The sequence below is a fragment of the Primulina huaijiensis genome, unplaced genomic scaffold (assembly GCF_012295235.1).
Source record: "Primulina huaijiensis isolate GDHJ02 unplaced genomic scaffold, ASM1229523v2 scaffold40277, whole genome shotgun sequence".
Taxonomy (NCBI): Eukaryota; Viridiplantae; Streptophyta; class Magnoliopsida; order Lamiales; family Gesneriaceae; genus Primulina; species Primulina huaijiensis.
In genome coordinates this window covers 484485-504366 of record NW_027359516.1, presented here as the reverse complement: position 1 = coordinate 504366, position 19882 = coordinate 484485, and the positions used below count along the sequence as shown (strand labels likewise).

Genomic DNA, 19882 nt, shown 5'->3' with positions numbered 1-19882 from the left:
GAAACATAGAAATTATAAAATTTAGTACTCTAGAGAATATTAAATTATTAGAGTTCTTATATAAAAATTATTTATTTTATTTTATCAACATATTAAAATTTTTTAACTGGTATATGTTTTGTTCATCCCTAAATTTTGATAAAATTATTATTTATTATTACCGTTATTGATTTTAATTTTTTTTAACATTGTTACTTTTATTATTATTAGTTCATTTCATATGATTATTTATTATTGATTCATTTTATCAATGTTATTAGTTTTTTTAACTAAAAAAAATAAAGTATTTATCAAGATATAAAAAATAAAATTCTGCAATAAATATAAGAGGCGAGGTTTGAAATTCCGCCCCTTCACATCGCGGCCCCTGTTTTGTTTTTAAATCTATTTAATTTTTTTATTATTTAAATTTTTTTTATAAAACGAATCAATTCTGTAGTATGCCGTCTTCTTCCTCTTCAGTCTATGGATTCTGATGAACCCAAAACTAGGAAAAGGCCGATGGTGAAAAATGATGCGCCAACAACGATAATTTGTCCCCACACCAATTTGTGTTACCGAGTGTGCTCAGCTTGCGAAAAAACTCTCCCCGATAGCTCCGCTGCTTGCAGCTACTGCAGTTTTAGCAACAGTTTCAACCCATTTACATCCGGTTCCAAGCACCTCTTTCGTGTTCTTGTTAGTATTTGCAATTAACTGGGAACGCAAAAGTCTTTAATGTTGCATCGTTTATGTACAAACATGTGTCTTTTATAGGATGTTTTGCTGTTTAATAAAAGGGTCCATGTTTTGGATTCTTGAAATTTTTTACAGAGACGTGGTTTATGGGAAGATTTTTGGATGTTGTCTTGACTGTTTTGAAAATGTTTGCAGATATCTATTGCTACGGATACGAAGGTTTTTGTGGTGAACTGGTGATAATGTTTGACAGGGCTGCAAGAGTGTTGTTTGGTTGCTCGGCTGACAAATTCTTTGACTTTGCCAAGACCCATCCTTATGCTGGTACATTCGTTAATTCTGTGCCAGTTCTTGTCTAAATATCATTATTGAGTTTTAAATTTTTGCTTTGTATACTAGTGAATTGTTCTATGAATTATGTGAGATGAAGGAAAAGTGTAACTTACAGCTTGTAAATGCGACTTAACCGCGAATTAAACTAGAAAATAAACTTATTTCCGACTTAGTGATATATGATATTCTTTGTGGATCCGCAAATCAATGTTTGGCGAATCACCTGGAGAACTATTTTTCTGTAAGTTGTTGGTGTATCATGCCTCAGTTTCACAGGGTACGATTACTCTCGAAGACAGACCAGTCATGGTTTTATATCTTAACTTGTTGGAAAATTAGAGCTTGCCGTCGAATTCATGAAATTTGTCCGAAACTAAAAAATTTTAACCGCAGAATGGTTCTCAGAAAAGTTTCTCACCATGAAATGGAAATAAAATGCAAAATTTACTATTTTTTTTGCTGTTATTTATTACTTTGTGTCGGGGTATAATGCTTGGAGGAGGGTCCATCTCAAACAACCAATATGTTAGATGTGAGATCAAATTTATTTAATACACAACGATTTATTAGGAAATTGTAGAGGAACCATAGCATATTTTATAGTTTTTATTTGGATTCGCTTCAGTCTTACCATATCGGGAGATTAACTACAATCAAAATACTGGTATAGTATTAGATTTTCCTTTCTTGTTTTCACAAATCTGTTTATTTTTGGATGCTTGCATTTCATGTTGAGACATATTCTGTTTTCCCATCTGAATGAATATATTGGACGGCCTTTTCAGTTTTCTGACTCATAATATTGACTCATCTTGCTTTTCTTACCAATGACGGCCGGCAGGGTTCTGGAAGGAGAGATGCTAACTGTAACATTATCAAACCCAAACAGTGGAAATGCCCAGCATCAGCGAGTGGTGTCAGTTGTGTCCTTCAGGACTGGTTTTCAACCAGCTATTGAGACCATGAGGGAATCGTACTTTGTAAGAGGTGTTTCTTGACAAGTTTTATCTCATTGAATTGTAAAAATATATTCAGCTGGGTAAATTTTTGGACGAGCCTGAGTCTAGTCATTGTATTATACATGGCTCACTGCTAGCCAATGCAATTCAATGGTTTACGGAAACTGGTAATCCTATTATCAATTTAACCTTTATCGGTATATTTTCACACTATCCTTCTGTTTTCATTGCACAACTGTTGGAAGTTATTCTTGTAACATCACCATTCCCTCCAAGTATAACTCTCTGCAGTTAGATGAGGCCTGTAGCAGGATCGAGTTACAACTGATCAGCACTGCTTTCCTTCTAAATTTTTGCAGTGAAATTTGCGAATTAAAGAAATGGAAGCTGTGTTTTTTTCTCTTGGATTTTTTCTGTTGATTACCTTTTAACATTTTTGTATCAACAGAAGATGATGAAAATGGAAGTGTAGAGTGGTCATATGGAACAACTGTTTCAGTGACTGCACAATTAGACTGATGTGGAAAGTTTGTGGGAAAACTAGCAGGTAGAGGTTAAGCCTGGAGACAGAGATTACATTCTTGAAAAATGTTCTATATATTGAGGAAACTACATTCATCTGTGGATTTGATAGTAGTGTTGATTCTCTATCAATTCAAGGTTGTACAAACATTAAGCTCGTATTGTATATATAATACATGTTATAAGATATGGTACTGTATTTTGGTTAAAGTTTTGATTCATATAAGTTATTTATTCAAATACACGAGCAGCTCGTCTGTTGTGATTCTGGGTTTTCTTTATTCAAAATAACATGGACGCTATTCTCTTTATCTATCTCAATTAATGGGGGGCAAATCACAAAAGGCCTGCCTGACCCAAGGGGCTTTTGCCTTGCATCCACCTTGTTAGCATTTCTAAAGAATTTTTGGGCTGATCCATGGGAACCAAATGACCGGCGTTGTGCACTTTCAAAAAAGTAAGTGGTCCATATCCTTTCTGCAATCCAGCTTCTACACCATCTACTGAAAATGGAATCATGGATGCTCCTAAGTATTTCTCCTGTCCCGACCATGTCATGGCATCAAGCCATTTCGAATTCCCTTTCCGAATCACAAGAATTTAGTTACAACATACAAATTCCATGTATAATAATCCAACATCAGAAGCTATATGCAAGAATCTTACCAAGCCAATTGCATATCAGATCATATTCCCCAACATACACAAGTAACTTGATCCCTTCCTCCAGAAGTGCAGGTATTCCTACTTCGAGATTTCTCATCCAGTCTTGGAGCATACCCTCGTACACCTTGGAGCTGCATGACACGAACTCTACGTCACCAACACCAAGAGCGGTTTTGACGGATCTCAGACTCAGAAATTTCTCCATGTTAGAGTAGTCGTAGCACAGGCCACCCTCACATTTCTTTCTTATATCATAGACCTGCATATGCGACGCGGGGTAAATGCTTCTTTTAGTGGACCAATGTTTTTTATTCTCTATAATACATGATAAGCAGATGCCAAAGAACGATATATCTTACATTTATACCCCTATTCATTGCCAAAATGCGGTTGAAGAGGTTATAAGTGCAATCTCCATATGCTTCCTCACATTTAATTCCACCATCGGGGCCTAAAGAATAACAGCAGAAGAAAGCAGATTTATTTAATTATCACCAATATCAGAAACACATTGAAGGCTGCAATTTAAGGCACAACCACAAAGTTTAGCTTCCTCTACGCATTTCAAAACTGCGGGTTTCAACTTATTGTACTGATCTTGCGTAAGTAGTTTCATGTCTAAAGCAAAATCAGTGTATGCCTGATATTGGATTTCTGGGTTAGTTAATCCATTTCCTATGGCCATTCCCTGTGAAATAAGAATTTGATTCCGTAAAACAATATTCAGATTAGCTGATATTAGATGGCAACAACATACAGAACTACCGTAAGATGTACATAAATTAAAGACCTTTAGATTAATAGGAATGCCTTCTTTGTTTTTGTTTCCTTCAGTAATTCGAGAAGCCAATGCAGGAATATAGTGCCCGGCAAAAGATTCTCCAGTTATGTAGAAATCGCTCCCTGCAAACTGAGGATGCCCCTTGAAAAACTCCTGACAGTACAAAAATAAGTCTCTTTAGATTTATAGAATTATGAATAATCGCTCTTTATTTTTCTTGAAATGACTAATTTTGGTATAGAAAAAGACCTGCAAGAAGTCATATAGATCATTGGCAACACTCTCCTCATTGTGTCTAGTGTCAGCATCATCAGAGCTGTAGCTAAAACCGGTCCCAGTTGGTTGGTCGACATATATAATATTTGATACCTACATTTTACGGAAGGATATGGGAGGAGGAATCTGTTAGGTTTCCAAAGAAGTGAAATGGTAGTTTTAGTCAGTTTTAACAGTTACCTTGTCCCATCCAAAATCATTCCACGTCAAGGAGAGGTTGCTTGTTATGTGAAAGGGGCCGTTTTCATAAAACAAAGCTAGTTCACTGGCGCACCCTGGTCCTCCAGTTAGCCATATAACTACAGGATCCTTGCCGCTACTTCTTTCTTTTTTTAATGAAGCCTTGCTGCTATTTCTTGATTCAAAGAAAAAGTAGAACATCCTGCCAATATTATATCAAGAAAAAAAGTCAAATTAAAGGTTTTCTGTTCATTATGGATGGTGACTGATCCGGCTTAATAACCAGGGTATAGATCCAGGAATGTAATTGAGAGGGTTAGAAGTAGCGGGCAGGGTGACGAAATGGTATTTTTGAGATGCAAAATATGTATCTTAGCAAGAGCAATATATATGTATATATAAATATTTTGATTTTTTTTCCATTTAAGTACGATACTAAGTTGGCTCTAATGGGTACTTTCCGTATCACTAATGTCAAACTACCTATCAGACAAAATAATCTTCAAATATTTCGTGTGATTTTTAAGAAAATAAAGCTCCTCCCTACCCCCTTGAACTTGTTATATTGGCAAGGGCAACCACAACCTGCAGCGGAGGGAGTATAAATTTAAATGTTTCATCTCTTTCCAACTCATAATTTCGGGTCCGAAACTGAATGGAAACCACCTATCATGCTGTGAAAGTGTAAAGAAACAATTTATACCTTGCATCTTTGGAATGCTGTATCTTATAATAACCAGCATGATGACCCAAATTTGATACAGGTTCCCCTGTTTGCAAAACAAAAGGAAACTTGATTTTCTTTTCGACAATTCTTGATTCCTTATCAATTTTATACCCTGAAGCTTCCCCAACATGATAATTCACGTCATGCTTTGGGAACAAGTTGAATGATCTGATGAGCCTTTCTGCCTCTCCTTTTGGAGTTTTCAGATCGAAGAAACTCCCATCATCAAAGGTTCTTGCTAATGCTAAGTTTGCAGAAATCAGAAAAACAAAGACAACAGAAACGAAGAAATGGCAGAAAAGTGTTGAAGCCATTACAGATTTTTGTTCATGAATTCTGATAAACAATGCAAAGGCCAGTTTTATAACGTTTTTGTGCGTGGGAGAGAAGAATTAATGTAATCTACCTTTAAGAATTATGTAATTCCTCAATAAGTTTAACTTTCAAGGTTTAGTTTGTCAGATTTTTATAATTACTCGAGTTTGCTTTTTAAATTATTTTCTATATCTTATAATTTATTTATAACACATAAAAATAAAGTTAAAAATAAGATTAAGTCTCTTGTGAGACGGTCTCGCGAATCTTTATCTGTGAAACAGGTCAACCATATCGATATTCACAATAAAAAGTAATACTCTTAACAAAAAAAGTAAAACTTTTTCATGGATGACCCAAATAAAAGATCCGTCTCACAAAATACGACCCGTGATACCGTCTCACACAAGTTTTTGTCTAAAAATAATGTGTGACAAGATTTTGATAATCTAACATCAAATCCCTTCACCGTCAAGACTCAAGAATTATTGTTATAATTGGAAATCTATACGGGCCAAAGTTGATCATAATTTCGTCCTAACGTAAAACTCACACCAAATATTGCATAATTTTTCACTCTCTATATTATTTATCCTTGTCTTTTTTATTTTTTACCCATCCTTTGATTGATATCCCACTGATATAGACCGGATGCACATGTCAATTGCAAAAAGTTTTTTATACCGTGATAACTCATGTTTCAAGTAGATTATCATAGCATATTTCATCTCTAGAAACACTGTCGGAAAAGTTTGTGGTAGCATGATGGGAAAAAGATTTAACATTTTCGAGTTTATCTTAACTTGATTTGAAATATGGTATTGTTAGTATTAACCACCTGCTGCATTCGACACCGGTGTGTTGCGGACCAAAAGGCCGACATCTAATTTTCCTATCCTGCCTCATTTCTCAAGGTGCCAATACACTAGGAGACAGACCAGCATTCATAATGAGGTTCTTAGGAAAGTTTCTTCCCATGAAAACGAAAAGAAAATGTAATCTTTGCTTATCGATTACTTTGTGTTGGTCTATGATGATGCCTAGAGGAGAGTGCATCTCGAAAGACTAATTTGTCGGCTGAGAGTTTGTCAACTTTATTTTCCATACAAGGATTGATTAGGAATTCATCGAGGAAACATAATGAATTGGATAATTTCTATTTGGATTCCCTGAAATCTTGCTATATCTGGAGATTAGCAACGATCAAAATACTGGTTTGGTATTTGGTTTATTCAAGTTTTTCACAAATCTGCTTATTTTTGGATGCTTAACTGACTTAATGTTGAGGCCATATTCTGTTCTTCCATCTGAATTAACATATTGGACTGCCTTTTTCTGACTCTTTTCATGGGAGCACCTTGCTTTACCCAGAAATGACACAATGCAAGTCATCAGATATATATATATATATGTGGTACTGTATTTTGGCTAAAGTATTCATTCATATAGATTAGTTATACAAAGACATCAGCAGGTTATCTGTCGGGGTGCTGGGTATCAAAGTAGGATACTGTTCTTTTTATATTTCTCAATCGATGGTAGCAAATCACAAGGAACCTGCCTGACTCAAGGGGCTTTGGCCTTGCATCCACCTTGTTAGCATTTCTTAAGAATTTTTAGGTTGATCCATCGGAACCAAATGACCGGCGTTGTGCACTTACAAAAAAGTAAGCCATCCATATCCTTTCTGCTGTCCAGCCTTTGCACGTCTACGGAAAATGGAACCGTGGATGCTGCTAGGTATTTCTCCTGTCCCGACCATTTCGTGGCATCGAGCCACGTCGAGTTCCCTGTCCGAATCACAAGAAAACATTTTAGAACGTTCCAATTCCATGTGTAGTAAGTTCAGAAGCCAGATGCAAGAGTCTTCCTTACAAAGCCAGTTGCATATCAGATCATATTCTCCAGCATACACAAATAACTTGATCTCATCCTCCAGAAGTGCAGGTATTCCTACTTCAAGATTTCTCATTATGTCTTGGATCAAAGCCCGATACACATCGAAGCTGCATGAGACGAACTCTATGTCACCAACACCAAGAGCGATTTTGAGTCACCAAACTTGTCATGTGTTGAGTTGATAAGAGTAGAACAAAACCGTACTGATATATACTATTAACATAAGTTTGTGTGAATTATTGCCATATATATATTTTTTAATTTAATTAAAATAAATAATAATAGAAAAAAATTGCATATATATATATTAATTATTATTTTATACTATATTCATATAATATTCTACCACTTTTATAGATGATTGATGAAGCCTAACAGAATAATAATCTAAAAACAAAAGCCCGAGCCACAACCCGCCACTCTCAACTCATCTGAAAATTAACGGCGCCAAAACACTGGAGATTGTTTCTGTCTGAGGGGGAAGAGATGGCGGAAACCTACGAGCCTCTGGATTTCGAGTTCGAAGATCCCATTCCCAGTTCTCCTGTCGCCAAGAAAAAGTAAAACCTTTTGTCCCTTCTCTGTCTTTCCCCAAATTTTCTGTACCTGTGATCAAATTGCATGACAAAAGGTTTATTTTGAGGTTTTTCTTATTCTACGATGGGTTTTTCTTCATTTTGATTTTATCTGTTCGTTTATTTAAGATTCGCTTGACTGTTTCGGGAAATTTGGGGAGAAGGGAGTGCATTCTGAAATATTTTAAAAAAAAGATTCATAACTCAATTTATTTAAATGTCCTTGTGTTTTAAATATAAATACATCATTAAATTTGATTACATATATACATTTATTTTAAGAAATTTCGACCACGTTTTGGTCGACTCAAACATGAATCGACCATCGGTCGACCAACTTTGGTCTAAGACCAAAGCAATTTGGTCGACCAACAATTGTGTGGTCGACCAAAGACCAAAACTGGTCGACCAACAATCTTTGGTCGACCAAATTGTCGACCAAACAATGGTCGACCCTTTTGGGTTACTCAATATCTCGCTGACCCGACTGTTTCTAGGTGGCCATCGTTATTTTAAATGGGCCTTTTGTGTCATTTATGCAAAAAGTATTTTTCTTGGAAAGGTTCAATCATCTTTTCATCTAACAGGAAAAAGCTCATCGGCTTGGATGATCTCCTGGAGGATTATCAGAAGGAACAGAAGATACTCAATGAGAAAAAATCCAAACGAACAAACATTCGTAAGGTTTCTGAGGCAGAGGATGAGTTTGATGATGCTTCCGAAGCACGGCTATCTGAATGTGTTGACAAGTGCGAAAAAGAGGCACAGACCTTTATTTCTGGTGTCTGTTTAAATTTTTTGTTTCACAGAGTAATCATTTAATTTCAGCTCATTGTTTGTTGTTATGTAGATGAATCAAGTTGGCGGTGATGATGAAATGCCCTTTTGGGGAATTCAGGTTTTTGGAGATCAGGTTCTATTTCCATGAGACTTTCTCATTCATGTTACTCCACAAAATTGATGTAAACTTTAGGTATGGTGAATTGATATTTTGTTAATTTTTTCTCTGCAAATTTCAGAAACACTTTCCTCAGCAAGAATATCCAGATACCAAAAGTTCTGTTCTCCTGCAGTCTTTTATCAATCATGACCTCAATTCATTGGTTGAGCTAAACATTGAGAAAGGTGTATTGCTATTGTTCTCTTTGTCTGATCTTTCTATGAGTTTTGCGATATCATATTTCTTGAATTAGTTAGAATTAATATTTTTATGTCTGATATCATTGCAACCTTCCTAGTTAAATGAATGTGGAATAAGGACTTTTGAACCTGGAAATTAAATAATCTGTCATACTATGTTAGGAGAAAAATTTCTGGAAGGACTGTTGGTGGATGGATGGCTGTTAAATTTGGTGTATACATGCGGTTCTGTTGAAAGACCCATCGCCGCTTGGATATTTAACTTAGGTGAGTGTTACATCATTTAGTCATTACATGTTGAAAGCTTAATCATGCCTGGATAACCTCTTTCTTTATGTGTCTTCAGTGTTGTATTCGTCAAACGAAACATTGGTGACAGCTGCATGTGAGTTTTGGTGTACTATTCTCATCACTAAGGATAAGGTTGCTCTTTTTATGATAGTTGTTGGTATGCTTGCATGTATAGAACATATAGTTTCTTTCACTTTCTAACATCCAAGTTCTATTTACTTGTGGCGACTGGCAGGCTGATTTATCTAACATCAAAATTGACTGGTTACCCAGATATTTAGATCTAAAAAGAGCTCTTGAAAACTATGGTTTTCTTCTGAGTTTGCCTCCTACATCTTCATCAGATGTTGATATGGTCCATAATGGTAAGCATCTTGCATTTCTATAACATCGTTGCTATTCATATTTTATGATAGTTAGTACGTGCAGTTGAAAAATGCCAGGAGTTACTTTAAGATTTCAAGGGATTTCTCCTTTGGATATTAGATGGAATTGTCCACAATAAATTTGGAGATATTTAGAAAATTTTGAGAAGTGCTGATGATGCAACAGTTTAACCATGCCTATTTTAAATGAGTGGAAATTGGTATGAGCTTTCTTACTTTCAGATCCCATTTCTATGACTAAATGCTTTATTTAGCCTAAGTATGAAGTGATTGATTCGTTAGCTAACTATTAATAATTTATGAGAATTGGTTTACAAGAAATGGTTTGACATGGCTTAGTTGTTGATTAGATCATCTTTCATCTTTGTTTTGTGTAATTTCTCTCCCGAGTAACTTTTATAATATGGAGGAAGAGAAGAGTTAAATATCGTGTAAGATGCTTGTTTGGATCTTTTTGTTTTATCTCTTTTGTTGAAATCGTTGAAAAGAAAGGCGGACATGTTGGAACAAAGAAGAGAGATGTTCCTGTTACAGTCCTGTTTATCTCATTTTTTCACTCATATCATCAAGATCCAATGATGAAATCGTTGCATAAACTATTGGTTTGTCAGCTCCCTGGCATCTGCTTGCTATTTTTTGTAGGTTCTGGTACAGCAGGTCCCCCACAAAATATTAGATCTTGGATAAAGTGTGTCGGTGTTTGTTGCCAAACAAGGTATTTATCTAAAACAATTTACTTGATTTATGCCATGCAATAAGGAAAGTTCAGTTGCTCCAATGATTTAAATCTCTAGGTTATGACTGCATCTCCGTTTGAAATACGGAAATGTTGTAGATTAATCGAGCGCCTGGGAATGACAAAGTTACACCATCGTCATTTTTATTATGTTCCAACTTATCCAAGCTTTAATTGCTCTGATGGCTTTAAAAGTTCGACATTACACTTTTGTTTGCAGGAATACATTTTCGATTTTCTCGACTCCAGAAGCAGAAGAACTGCTATTTATAATTGTTTCTTTCTTCCTTGATCGACAACTTTTAGGTCTCTCAGTGATATTGCACGAGTGCATGCTTTCAGCTTTAAATTTCTTCAGATATGAGGAGTGGCATGGCTGCTGTAATGAAGTAGCAAAGTCTCTTGCTAGCAGGTGTCTATCTATATATTCTTTGTCAATGTGCAAATTTGTTACATTGCTTGTTCTCTTGCGGCTTATATTTGATTCTTCGAACTTCAATACAATTAATTCAACACGATACTGCTGAAAAACAGAAGTTAAAACATGTTTTACTCACTGCTTTTCATGTTTTTCTCACTTTACTTAATGTAAAGGTTGATTACTGACGTTGAAAGTGAAGTCTATCAAAAACCTAAAGTGAAGTGTGCTTGGAAGATTGTGGGGCTAGTTACGGGACTGACCCCTCGGAAGGGGGAAGTCTTCATACCACACTTCTATCAGAGTAATAGAAATAAGATAAAATCAATCAAGTCTATTTTCTTCTTAAAGCTTACAGGAATGACCATTAACACTTGTAATCCAATGCAAGTGTATGGATGATTCTTTGTTCCTGAATGCATTTCAAGTAACCAATTTTTCTATTCGTTCTCATTGTTCTATCCAATTGCTTTAGCCATCAATGAAGAATTAGATATATAATTTGCAAGGATTATACGGTTCATACTTGTTTGTCCCTTATTTTTTAGATTTGTTTGTTACTCCATCTCTGGCTAAACATTCTGATATAACTCAGCAAACATTGGCTTCAAAATGCAACAATAAGTGCTATACTCGGTCACACATGGTATATTTGGAGCTTGCGAAGGGCTTTACACCTGTATGCAGTGGATTCTTTTATGAACTTGACATATCCATTCTGGTAGAACGAGGACAACCGCGAAATAGTTGTTAGTAGAGCCCATTGTGTAAAATCTCGTTTTTGTGGAGCATGAGTCAGGGGCGTATAAGAATGGTTAGATATGAACAAGTCCAAGAGGTAAGTGTTGTGTAGGACTAAGTGCTGCATGGGTGGAAATAACCTCTTGAACTTGTGGAACAAAGTGTCGCACGTGTAAAAACCACCTCTTGAACTTATAGAACAAAGTACTAACATCTAGAGTATCAACATATTTGCTTCTGTCTGTGCTGAACTGTTGTGTTCTTTATGAAGATTGCCTAGGGACATTAATTGCTTGAGAGTGGTAGAGAGTATTGTGGGAGTTGATACACGAAGCAAGCAGCTTAGAAGTGCGGCAGCATTCCAGTTCCTTGTGGAGTTTTTGGATGAGAAGGTAACAGTTGCACATTTTTTTGTCTCCCGACTCCAGTGGTTATGATGATCCATCTAAAGAAATGGTCCTGGAAAAGAAGTGACTTAAAGACGTAGTTTCCCTTCTCATTTTGTGTTAACAAATAGCATGTAAAATTAGTAAATTATGTCCCATTTACAGGTATCTGACGCTGAGGAAATTTTGAGATTGCTAATCTCAATAAATGTAAAAGACAAGAACTGTGATCTTTTCAAGATGTATATATGCCTGAATCTTGCTGAAAACTGGCTATTACTTGACCCCAGTTTAAAAGATAACAAATCGATACAGCGATTATGGGGAATTTGCCTTCAGAATTGCGCTTGTGGAATAAACATAACTGACTCGAGGTCTTATGCTTCAAATGTAAGAAAAATGCATTTCTCTTCCTCCCTTCTCCACAACCCTCACTCTCGTGACTCTAATACTTAAAATGACAAAAATCAAATAAAATTTGCAGGTTCGTTGTAAAGCGTCATATCTTCTTCAAGGCACAGCCAAGTGATTGTTCTGCAGGTACATACTCTCAAATGTTCTAATAGCAAGTTTTTCTTGGAGTTTTGGTTTATCTTATTTTGAGAAGTGAACTAATAAACATCCCCGAGTACTCTAGTCCTTCTCATGCTCGACCACACAATTTGTATGCCAGCATCCAGATGCTAAAATTCCACATCATTGAATTTTGTGACAAAATAGCACAAATCGGCTGCGGAGCCAAGATTGAAGCTAAAATTCAAAAAAATTAGGAGTGACAAAATCCCATTTTTTGATGTACATATTTCAATAAAAATGAGTTTATATACATGGTTGAGCATATTTTGTGCTCCCTCAATTGTAACCAGACTGTGAAATTGGCTGAATCAAGCTTTTTATTTGCATTATTTAGTGATTTCTACGAGCTAACATCTCAGGCAAGTAAAACTATAATGGCATTTGTGTGTTAAGCAAGAACATGTTGAAGTAGCAACTTACCCGTCCTTTCAATTATGTAGGTTTCAAAACCACCTGCCTGAAGATCACCTGATCCTGATAACTGTTCTATTTTAGCTCTTTTGAGTTTCTGAATGAGTTAAGATCTGTATTGCAGGCTGTCAATGTTATATGCAAGCAGTGTTATGTTCTACCAACTAAATTGTTTCAAGGGCCACTTTGGTTTTGAACAGTGATTTTGTTCCTTTTTGTTGGTTCTTCTCGGAGGTTTTTTTTTTCATTTATGAATAGGCTTTGTATCAGCTTTGAGGTATACTGCGGTGTTGAAAGCGTTCGTAACGGCTACTTATCAAAGCACACTGTATAAATTGTCAGACTTAACGTAATATTAGTAGTCAGCAAATCATATTAATCGCATAAACAGCACTGAACAATTCTTATCCGACACACATACGAAAAAATATCAGCATAGAATCAAACTCAAAATCATAAAATGTATTTCCGTACATCTGTCATACATATATAATTACCCTGAAATCTTATGTTTATCCTTTTCCAAATTGTCAAAATATCTCCTTTTTTATTTCTGAATATCTAAATATATAAAATAATTATTTTAGATTATACAATATCCCCGGTAAATATGCTTATGTTTGGCACTACGATATACGAAGAAAATATTAATTTATTTTTATTATTATTATTTTAAAATATATGAAATATGATAAAGTTATCCATTATAGAGTATTAGCTACAATGAAATATGCCGTCAAATGGGTTCTTTGATGCTACCGTATATATATGGATAGCTCTCCAACAAACTAAATCCAAGAATTCAGTTTTTGGAATAATGATTTGAGTGGATTATGGTAACATAACATCTGTAGGATAACATGAACAAATCCTATTCAAATTAATGAATAATTCACATGCAAATGTTTTAGATCGTGGGCAGATTATTTCCTAGGAATTTTACATGAGTTCCATAAACTAAGAGATCGAGTTAGAAGACGTTTACTGACATTAATATAATCGTATCAATAAACTTGAACACAAAATGAGCAGCAGCTTCTCGACAAGTTCAGTTCGACTTATTAACTCGAGCTCGCTTACCAGTTTTGAGGAACACTTCCGTCAAAACGTTCTTAGACTGCAAAGACATCTTCAGCAGCTTCACAGCCTGTACATACATACATACATACACACAGGATCATATATTATTTTCCATCATGATTAAAATATTTTCATGCATCTTCTACGAATCTGATAGGTATATATTTGATTTGGGTTTCGTCGAGCCTTTGTTTCATGTTTTTTCAAGTTCTATTTCGCACTTCAAGGAAAAAGAGGACAACTTGTATCAAGAATTTGATTATTTACGCATACATACCTCGTTCGTGCCCAAACTGACCACCTTCTCCTGCAGCGAACCCAGTTCCTTTACATTAAGCTTATGGAGCAGAGTAATGCCGGAGATCGTGGACATGGGTTTCACCTCCAAATCATCCATCACCATGTACGTGACCATCCCTTTCACAAACCCACCTCCATCCACCCCTTTCGTCACCGCCGGAGCTGTATATTTCATAGTTTTGGTCGTCGTACGGAGGCAACTGGGGCAAGTCTTTGGGTCGTTGTACAAAGCATTAAAGGCACAGTTACTGCATCTATAGAACAATCTTTCAGTTGCCTTATCGTTGGTGATTAGCAGTAGATTAGGAACCGAACCAGATGCGTGGTTTGCGGGTAGAAGTGGTTTCAAAATGGAGTTTTTGTTCTGCCCTGGTTGAAGGTAACTCTCGTCCAGATTCTTGAAGCTTTCGTACAAATTGGGCAGACAACCCACTGTTTCTTGACCTTGAAGAAGACGGATGACAGTACCTATGGGGAGGGAAAGGATGTGGAAAAGGAAATCCACACAATCTTTGTCGGCCTCCGCGAATAAGACCCTTTTGCTCTTAGTATCAATGAGAAGCTTCATGCTCACTTTGGCGGAGGCAAACGTCATTCTCGATCGTTCAACAGCCGTTCGTGTAAATGCCGATTTGATGTTTTTCACTGTTTCACTGAACTGATATCGGATGAGATTTATCTTTATCTTTAAAGGGTGGGATAAAGTGGGATAAAGATTATCAACAACAAGCCTAATTTTATTTATAAATAAATAGATTTTTAAAATATAAATCTATGGATAGAGATGTAAATGAACCGAACTGTTCGCGAGCTTTTCGGATCTCGGCTCGTTAAAAAGCTCGTTCGGGCTCGTTCGTTAAGCTTATCGAGCCGAGCCCGAGCCTTATTTTGGGCTCGACAATTTTGTTGAGCCGAGCTTGAGATTAATGATGTTCGGCTCGTTAGCTCGTGAACATGTTAGATAATAGGTTCGTGAGCTCGGCTCGTTTAGCTGGCTCGTGAGCTCGAGCTCGAGCTCGGCTCGTTTAAGTGGTTCACGAGCTCGGGCTCGAGCTCGGCTCGTTTAGGTAGATCGTGAGCTCGAATTTGAGATAATTAATGAGTTATAATATTAAAATAATTATGTATGATAAATAATAATAAATTAAAAATTAAAAATTATATTAAAAAACGAGCCATTAACGAGCCGAGCCCGAGCCAGGCTCATTAAACAAGATAAACGAGCTTGTTTAACGAGCCGAACCCGAGCCAGGCTCATTAAACAAGATAAACGAGCCATTAATGAGCCGAGCTCGAGCCGAGCCCGAGCTTCATAACTTCTGAACGAGCCGAGCCCGAGCTTCAAACCAAAGGCTCGTAACGAGCCCGAGCCGAGAAAATAGTTTAACGAGCCGAGCCCGAGCCTGATACTGTTCGGCTCGGCTCGGCTCATTTACATTCCTATCTATGGATTTTGAAATATTAGATTGGATTTAATTTTAAAATACATTCATCTCATTTAGATTTGAAATTCATTACAATTATCTATTATATCTATTCTATTTTATTAAAGTTGAGGACATCGTAGTAACCACATAGGAAGTACACCAACTTTTTCTTCCAACTTTATCCTTATATGATACTAATATTACATTTTTGTTTTTTGTTTTTGTTTTTTAAACTTCAACACACATTTTTATTTTTATTTTTTTTATTTCAACAATTCAAATATCAATTTAGTCCCTTCATAATTTGTCAAATTTCACTTTAGTTCATCGATAATGATAAAAAAGACTGCACACACGTATTTCGTGTGCAGAGTAACTAGTTGTTAAAATTTATGCATATATTTGAAATTCAACATGATTATTATGCAAATTTTATAATTGATACAAGATGAATTTGAAATTAATTCAATTTTTTTAAATCCAAACAAGTTAAAAAGATTTTGAAATACATTGTATCAAATTCAAATTTATCGTTCCAATCAGAACTTATATTAATTTTTGTCCAATAAAAATTTCGATCTCGGATCAATATTGGGTACTCAATTCGGATCCGGTATTGTATTATACCCACAAATTATCCACCGCACTGTGTTGGAAACTGCATCGATCTCCATTTGGCCTCAACCCTCCAAATTCAGAATCATCGTCAACAAATTCCCAAATCGCAACTCACTGAGCCCTTAATCGATCAGGATCGAGAGGAAAATGAGCGGAGCGGGGAAGAAGGTAGCTGACGTCGCATTCAAAGCAGGCAAGAACATTGACTGGGAAGGCATGGCCAAGCTTATGGTCTCCGACGAAGCTCGCAAGGAGTTCTCAACCCTCCGACGTGCCTTCGATGAGGTCAACAGCCAACTCCAGACAAAGTTCAGCCAGGTCCATTATTTTGTTCTCGAATCCTTCCTTTCTTTATGCGTAGATTGATTAGAATTGATGCGTTCGCGCTGTTAATCTGAACAGCGCTTGGTTGTATGATTGGAGCGGAGCACATCTGTTGATTTCTGTTCCTATTGGGTGTTGTCCTATACGCAAGTTATTTTCTTTTAGGCGACATCGTTTTGGTGGATTATGAAAATGAAATGGAAGAAGATGCTTATCTATAACTGTGTTTTTGTCTTAATTTTTAGTGAATTTTTAGGTATTCGCTTATAAATAATAAGAACATTGCGAAGCTGTTGAAATTTTTTCAATTCCTCTAATTTTATTTTGCTTCTGAAATTAGCTCCACTGTGAGACCCAATTTTGTTTCAGCATCAATCATTTGGATGGAAGACCTTGCTTTGGAATAATTTCTGGACAAAAAAATCAATGCCATCTACCAAGCCTCTGTATTGTTCAACCAACCATGCTAGTCCTCTGCAATTTAGCACATCTTTTGGCAATCCATTTTACCAGTTTCCCCTGCCAGCCAAATTATTTGTCTCCTTTTTCCTTTTGAAGGCATGTAGGGTACGTTGTGAAATCATGACTTATTTTTTATTGTTTTCTTAAATATGCAGGAACCAGAACCCATAGACTGGGACTATTACAGGAAAGGCATTGGCTCCCGCTTGGTTGATATGTACAAGCAAGCTTATGATGGTATGTGGTCGCTGTTGCTTCTGATATGTACCTTGAGATATTACTTGTTTGTTCACTCTATGTCATCAAGTCAGTTAATATTACTCCATCTTTACATGATCAACAGTCAGTTGACTCCTATAAAATACTTGGAACAATTGGTATCATCATCGGCAAAGTTTATTTTCTTATTTCTTAGATAATGATTCACACAGTAGGCAATGGCTGAATTTCTGAACGTTGCAGAAGCTAACTGATGAAATATCTAAATATTATTTGTACAGAATGGTACTCTTGTTGAGTAAACCAAAGTCAATATTCGATAGACACAAAATATAATATTGATTTAGTGTCTCATATTGTGTAATCACTCTCAAATGTTCTTGCCCTTAAAACATCAACAATCTCCATAGTCTTAACACGTGATAATGTTATGGAATGTTCTGGTAGTATTCCATGGAACAAAAACGTAATCTATGATGATTTACATTGTTCACAACGAAGACTGACGGTTGAGCTCCAATTGGGATGGCAACCTTATTTATTCTATTGCTACAAGTTCATCGAAATTGCCTTTCGTGTACTTCAATTCCATGAGGCCGTTTCATCCAAAATTTCTTTGTTCATTCAGTACTTAAAATATCTGATTTTTTGTTTTCCTTCTGCAGAAGTCAAAATCCCGCAGTATGTCGACAATGTCACTCCTCAGTACAAACCTAAATTTGATGCTCTGGTAAGAATGATCACAAATCTTATCCACCTTTTTTTAATTCATTCTCGACTATTATTTCCTTGAGAACATAAGAGATAATAACGCAACAGTTATGGCTTAATTTCAAATCTGTGATTGTGAAAACGGGAAAATAATTTTTTGTTTTGTTGGTGTATGAGAGTGTGTGTGTGTGTGTGTGTGTGTGTGTGTGTGTGTGTGTGGGAGAATCTTATGCTGATGTTATCTTGGGCGCAGTTAGTAGAACTGAAAGAGGCTGAGCAGAAATCGCTGAAAGAATCTGAAAGACTAGAAAAAGAAATTGCAGATGTCCAAGAATTGAAGGTGATCAAGACGTGTTTTTGGAATTTTTGAACAATACGTTTATGTGTTTTCTTCTCACTCATAAAAACACTATTATATGGAGATTCTTAAACCTTTGTTTTTGGTGTAACAGAAGAAGATCAGTACCATGACAGCTGATGAATACTTCGAGAAGCATCCCGAACTCAAAAAGAAATTTGATGACGAAATTCGTAATGATTATTGGGGTTATTAATTTCTACTTCACCTAACATTTCTTGGAACTATTCTCCTGGTGAACTTCTCAAGTTCAACCTCAGTTTATCTAAAAATAAAGGGAAGACAGAGTTTTTTCCCCCTCATTTCATTTGTTTTATATTTCGAGATTGTCAAAGATAAGATTACTGTGCTTGGACTGCATTAACTGCAGCTTCACTTGAACAATTGGGATGTGTTTAATGTGGAGAGATTAACTTCTTTCCGAGAAAACCATCATGGATTTTTGCCTTCTGTCAGTGTTTTCTGTTATTTTCAACGCTTCGATATGGTTATGACTTTCACTCGTAATTGCCTGTTCAATGGATCACTTTTTCTTGTTTACATTTATTGCCATATGCGACAAATTTGAAAATTTTACTCAACCTTGTTTAGCTCCTTTCTTAATTTTTAGTGAATGTGGACTTATATATTTTTCGACTTTTTCAGTAATTATAGCCAGTGAGTTGGATTATCATTGCATTAGTTCATTTAATGTTTCAACATTTCATCGATAATGGATTACCATAACTATTAATTTGCATGCTTTATAGACTAACTTATTTTTCTATAACCTTTGATGTTCAAGAGCAATGGTCAACAGAAAAAGCTCCTTCAAATGCTAATAGGAGGATATTTTATCTTAATCTAACTCTACATATTCAGTAACTTTCAACTCCAAAATTTCAAGAATATAAGAATGCACCAGCGCGGGATAACCAACAACAAATGGCAGCAAGGCCCCCTAGTTACAAATTCAATCCATTTACTGTATACTTCAGTACATTGCACATCAACTATCCTAATTAATATAAATTTTATTATTTAATTAAAATATAAAATAATAAAATTAGACAAAAATATTTATATTAAAAAAAAAAATTTGTGCACAGCTACAATTTTTGCGCTACATGTGGTGCAGGATACTCTTAGAAACATTGTATGGTACGACCAACTCCACCCACTAATTAATAGTTTAGATTTTTTTTGGGGATTAATTTCATTTTATACATTTCCAAAAAGAAATAAAGTTTCTTGAATTGAATATTTCAACTAATTTTAGGAGCCACGTTAATGCTTTAAATGAATATGTCATTACGGTTTTAAAGTCTAAATTGGACCTAATTTCTTTCATTCATTGCTGAAGTTGGAATTTTTGACCAGCAATTATCAGATAACATTTTTTCTCATT

General features: G+C 35.7%; 4 protein-coding genes and 1 pseudogene across 6 annotated transcripts; 3 read left to right on the top strand and 2 right to left on the bottom strand.

The window, feature by feature from the left end:
- Positions 1-425: 425 nt before the first annotated feature.
- On the top strand, positions 426-2476 carry LOC140969204 (uncharacterized; annotated as a pseudogene).
- LOC140969218 (serine carboxypeptidase-like) lies at positions 2007-5525 on the bottom strand. The gene is made up of 8 exons (XM_073430494.1): positions 5099-5525; positions 4396-4597; positions 4189-4308; positions 3949-4092; positions 3696-3846; positions 3518-3609; positions 3159-3417; positions 2007-3073 (listed from the first exon to the last, which is right to left on the bottom strand). Exons 1-8 carry the CDS (start codon positions 5434-5436, stop codon positions 2829-2831), a joined length of 1551 nt encoding a protein of 516 aa, XP_073286595.1. The 5' UTR covers positions 5437-5525; the 3' UTR covers positions 2007-2828.
- Positions 5526-7699: 2174 nt separating this feature from the next.
- Positions 7700-13129, top strand: LOC140969257 (uncharacterized). 3 transcript variants are annotated; one of them, XR_012173907.1, is made up of 13 exons: positions 7700-7896; positions 8499-8673; positions 8762-8824; positions 8931-9036; positions 9214-9318; positions 9398-9474; positions 9578-9707; positions 10371-10443; positions 10685-10876; positions 11895-12015; positions 12175-12219; positions 12300-12399; positions 12494-12549. XR_012173907.1 is itself a non-coding variant. In XM_073430561.1 (13 exons), exons 1-12 carry the CDS (start codon positions 7823-7825, stop codon positions 12536-12538), a joined length of 1386 nt encoding a protein of 461 aa, XP_073286662.1. In that variant the 5' UTR covers positions 7703-7822; the 3' UTR covers positions 12539-12549; positions 13026-13129. The 3 variants fall into 3 exon arrangements, 2 of the variants coding, with proteins under 2 accessions (XP_073286662.1, XP_073286663.1); XM_073430561.1 differs by adding an exon at positions 13026-13129 and having other exon boundaries at positions 7703-7896; positions 12175-12399; XM_073430562.1 differs by lacking the exon at positions 7700-7896 and adding an exon at positions 13026-13129 and having other exon boundaries at positions 8521-8660; positions 12175-12399.
- A 757-nt stretch (positions 13130-13886) lies between these two features.
- Positions 13887-15075, bottom strand: LOC140969262 (uncharacterized). Its single transcript, XM_073430567.1, has 2 exons — positions 14354-15075; positions 13887-14143 (listed from the first exon to the last, which is right to left on the bottom strand). The coding sequence occupies exons 1-2, from the start codon at positions 14969-14971 to the stop codon at positions 14045-14047; spliced, it is 717 nt and encodes a 238-aa protein (XP_073286668.1). The 5' UTR covers positions 14972-15075; the 3' UTR covers positions 13887-14044.
- Positions 15076-16436: 1361 nt separating this feature from the next.
- LOC140969193 (ATP synthase subunit d, mitochondrial) lies at positions 16437-18945 on the top strand. The gene is made up of 5 exons (XM_073430467.1): positions 16437-16739; positions 17363-17444; positions 18092-18156; positions 18391-18477; positions 18590-18945. The coding sequence occupies exons 1-5, from the start codon at positions 16569-16571 to the stop codon at positions 18689-18691; spliced, it is 507 nt and encodes a 168-aa protein (XP_073286568.1). The 5' UTR covers positions 16437-16568; the 3' UTR covers positions 18692-18945.
- The last annotated feature ends 937 nt before the right edge of the window (positions 18946-19882 follow it).

Coding starts and splice junctions, on each gene's coding strand:
- LOC140969193 (XM_073430467.1), top strand. CDS start 16,569: ATGAGCGGAGCGGGGAAGAAGGTAGCTGACGTCGCATTCAAAGCAGGC. Junction 16,740..17,362: donor TCCAGACAAAGTTCAGCCAG/GTCCATTATTTT, acceptor TTAAATATGCAG/GAACCAGAACCCATAGACTG. Junction 17,445..18,091: donor GTACAAGCAAGCTTATGATG/GTATGTGGTCGC, acceptor TTCCTTCTGCAG/AAGTCAAAATCCCGCAGTAT.
- LOC140969262 (XM_073430567.1), bottom strand. CDS start 14,971: ATGACGTTTGCCTCCGCCAAAGTGAGCATGAAGCTTCTCATTGATACT. Junction 14,144..14,353: donor TCAGTTTGGGCACGAACGAG/GTATGTATGCGT, acceptor ATGTATGTACAG/GCTGTGAAGCTGCTGAAGAT.
- LOC140969257 (XM_073430561.1), top strand. CDS start 7,823: ATGGCGGAAACCTACGAGCCTCTGGATTTCGAGTTCGAAGATCCCATT. Junction 10,877..11,894: donor GCAAAGTCTCTTGCTAGCAG/GTGTCTATCTAT, acceptor TTCTTTATGAAG/ATTGCCTAGGGACATTAATT. Junction 12,016..12,174: donor TGGAGTTTTTGGATGAGAAG/GTAACAGTTGCA, acceptor TCCCATTTACAG/GTATCTGACGCTGAGGAAAT.
- LOC140969218 (XM_073430494.1), bottom strand. CDS start 5,436: ATGGCTTCAACACTTTTCTGCCATTTCTTCGTTTCTGTTGTCTTTGTT. Junction 4,598..5,098: donor CAGCATTCCAAAGATGCAAG/GTATAAATTGTT, acceptor TAATATTGGCAG/GATGTTCTACTTTTTCTTTG. Junction 4,093..4,188: donor ATCTATATGACTTCTTGCAG/GTCTTTTTCTAT, acceptor TTGTACTGTCAG/GAGTTTTTCAAGGGGCATCC.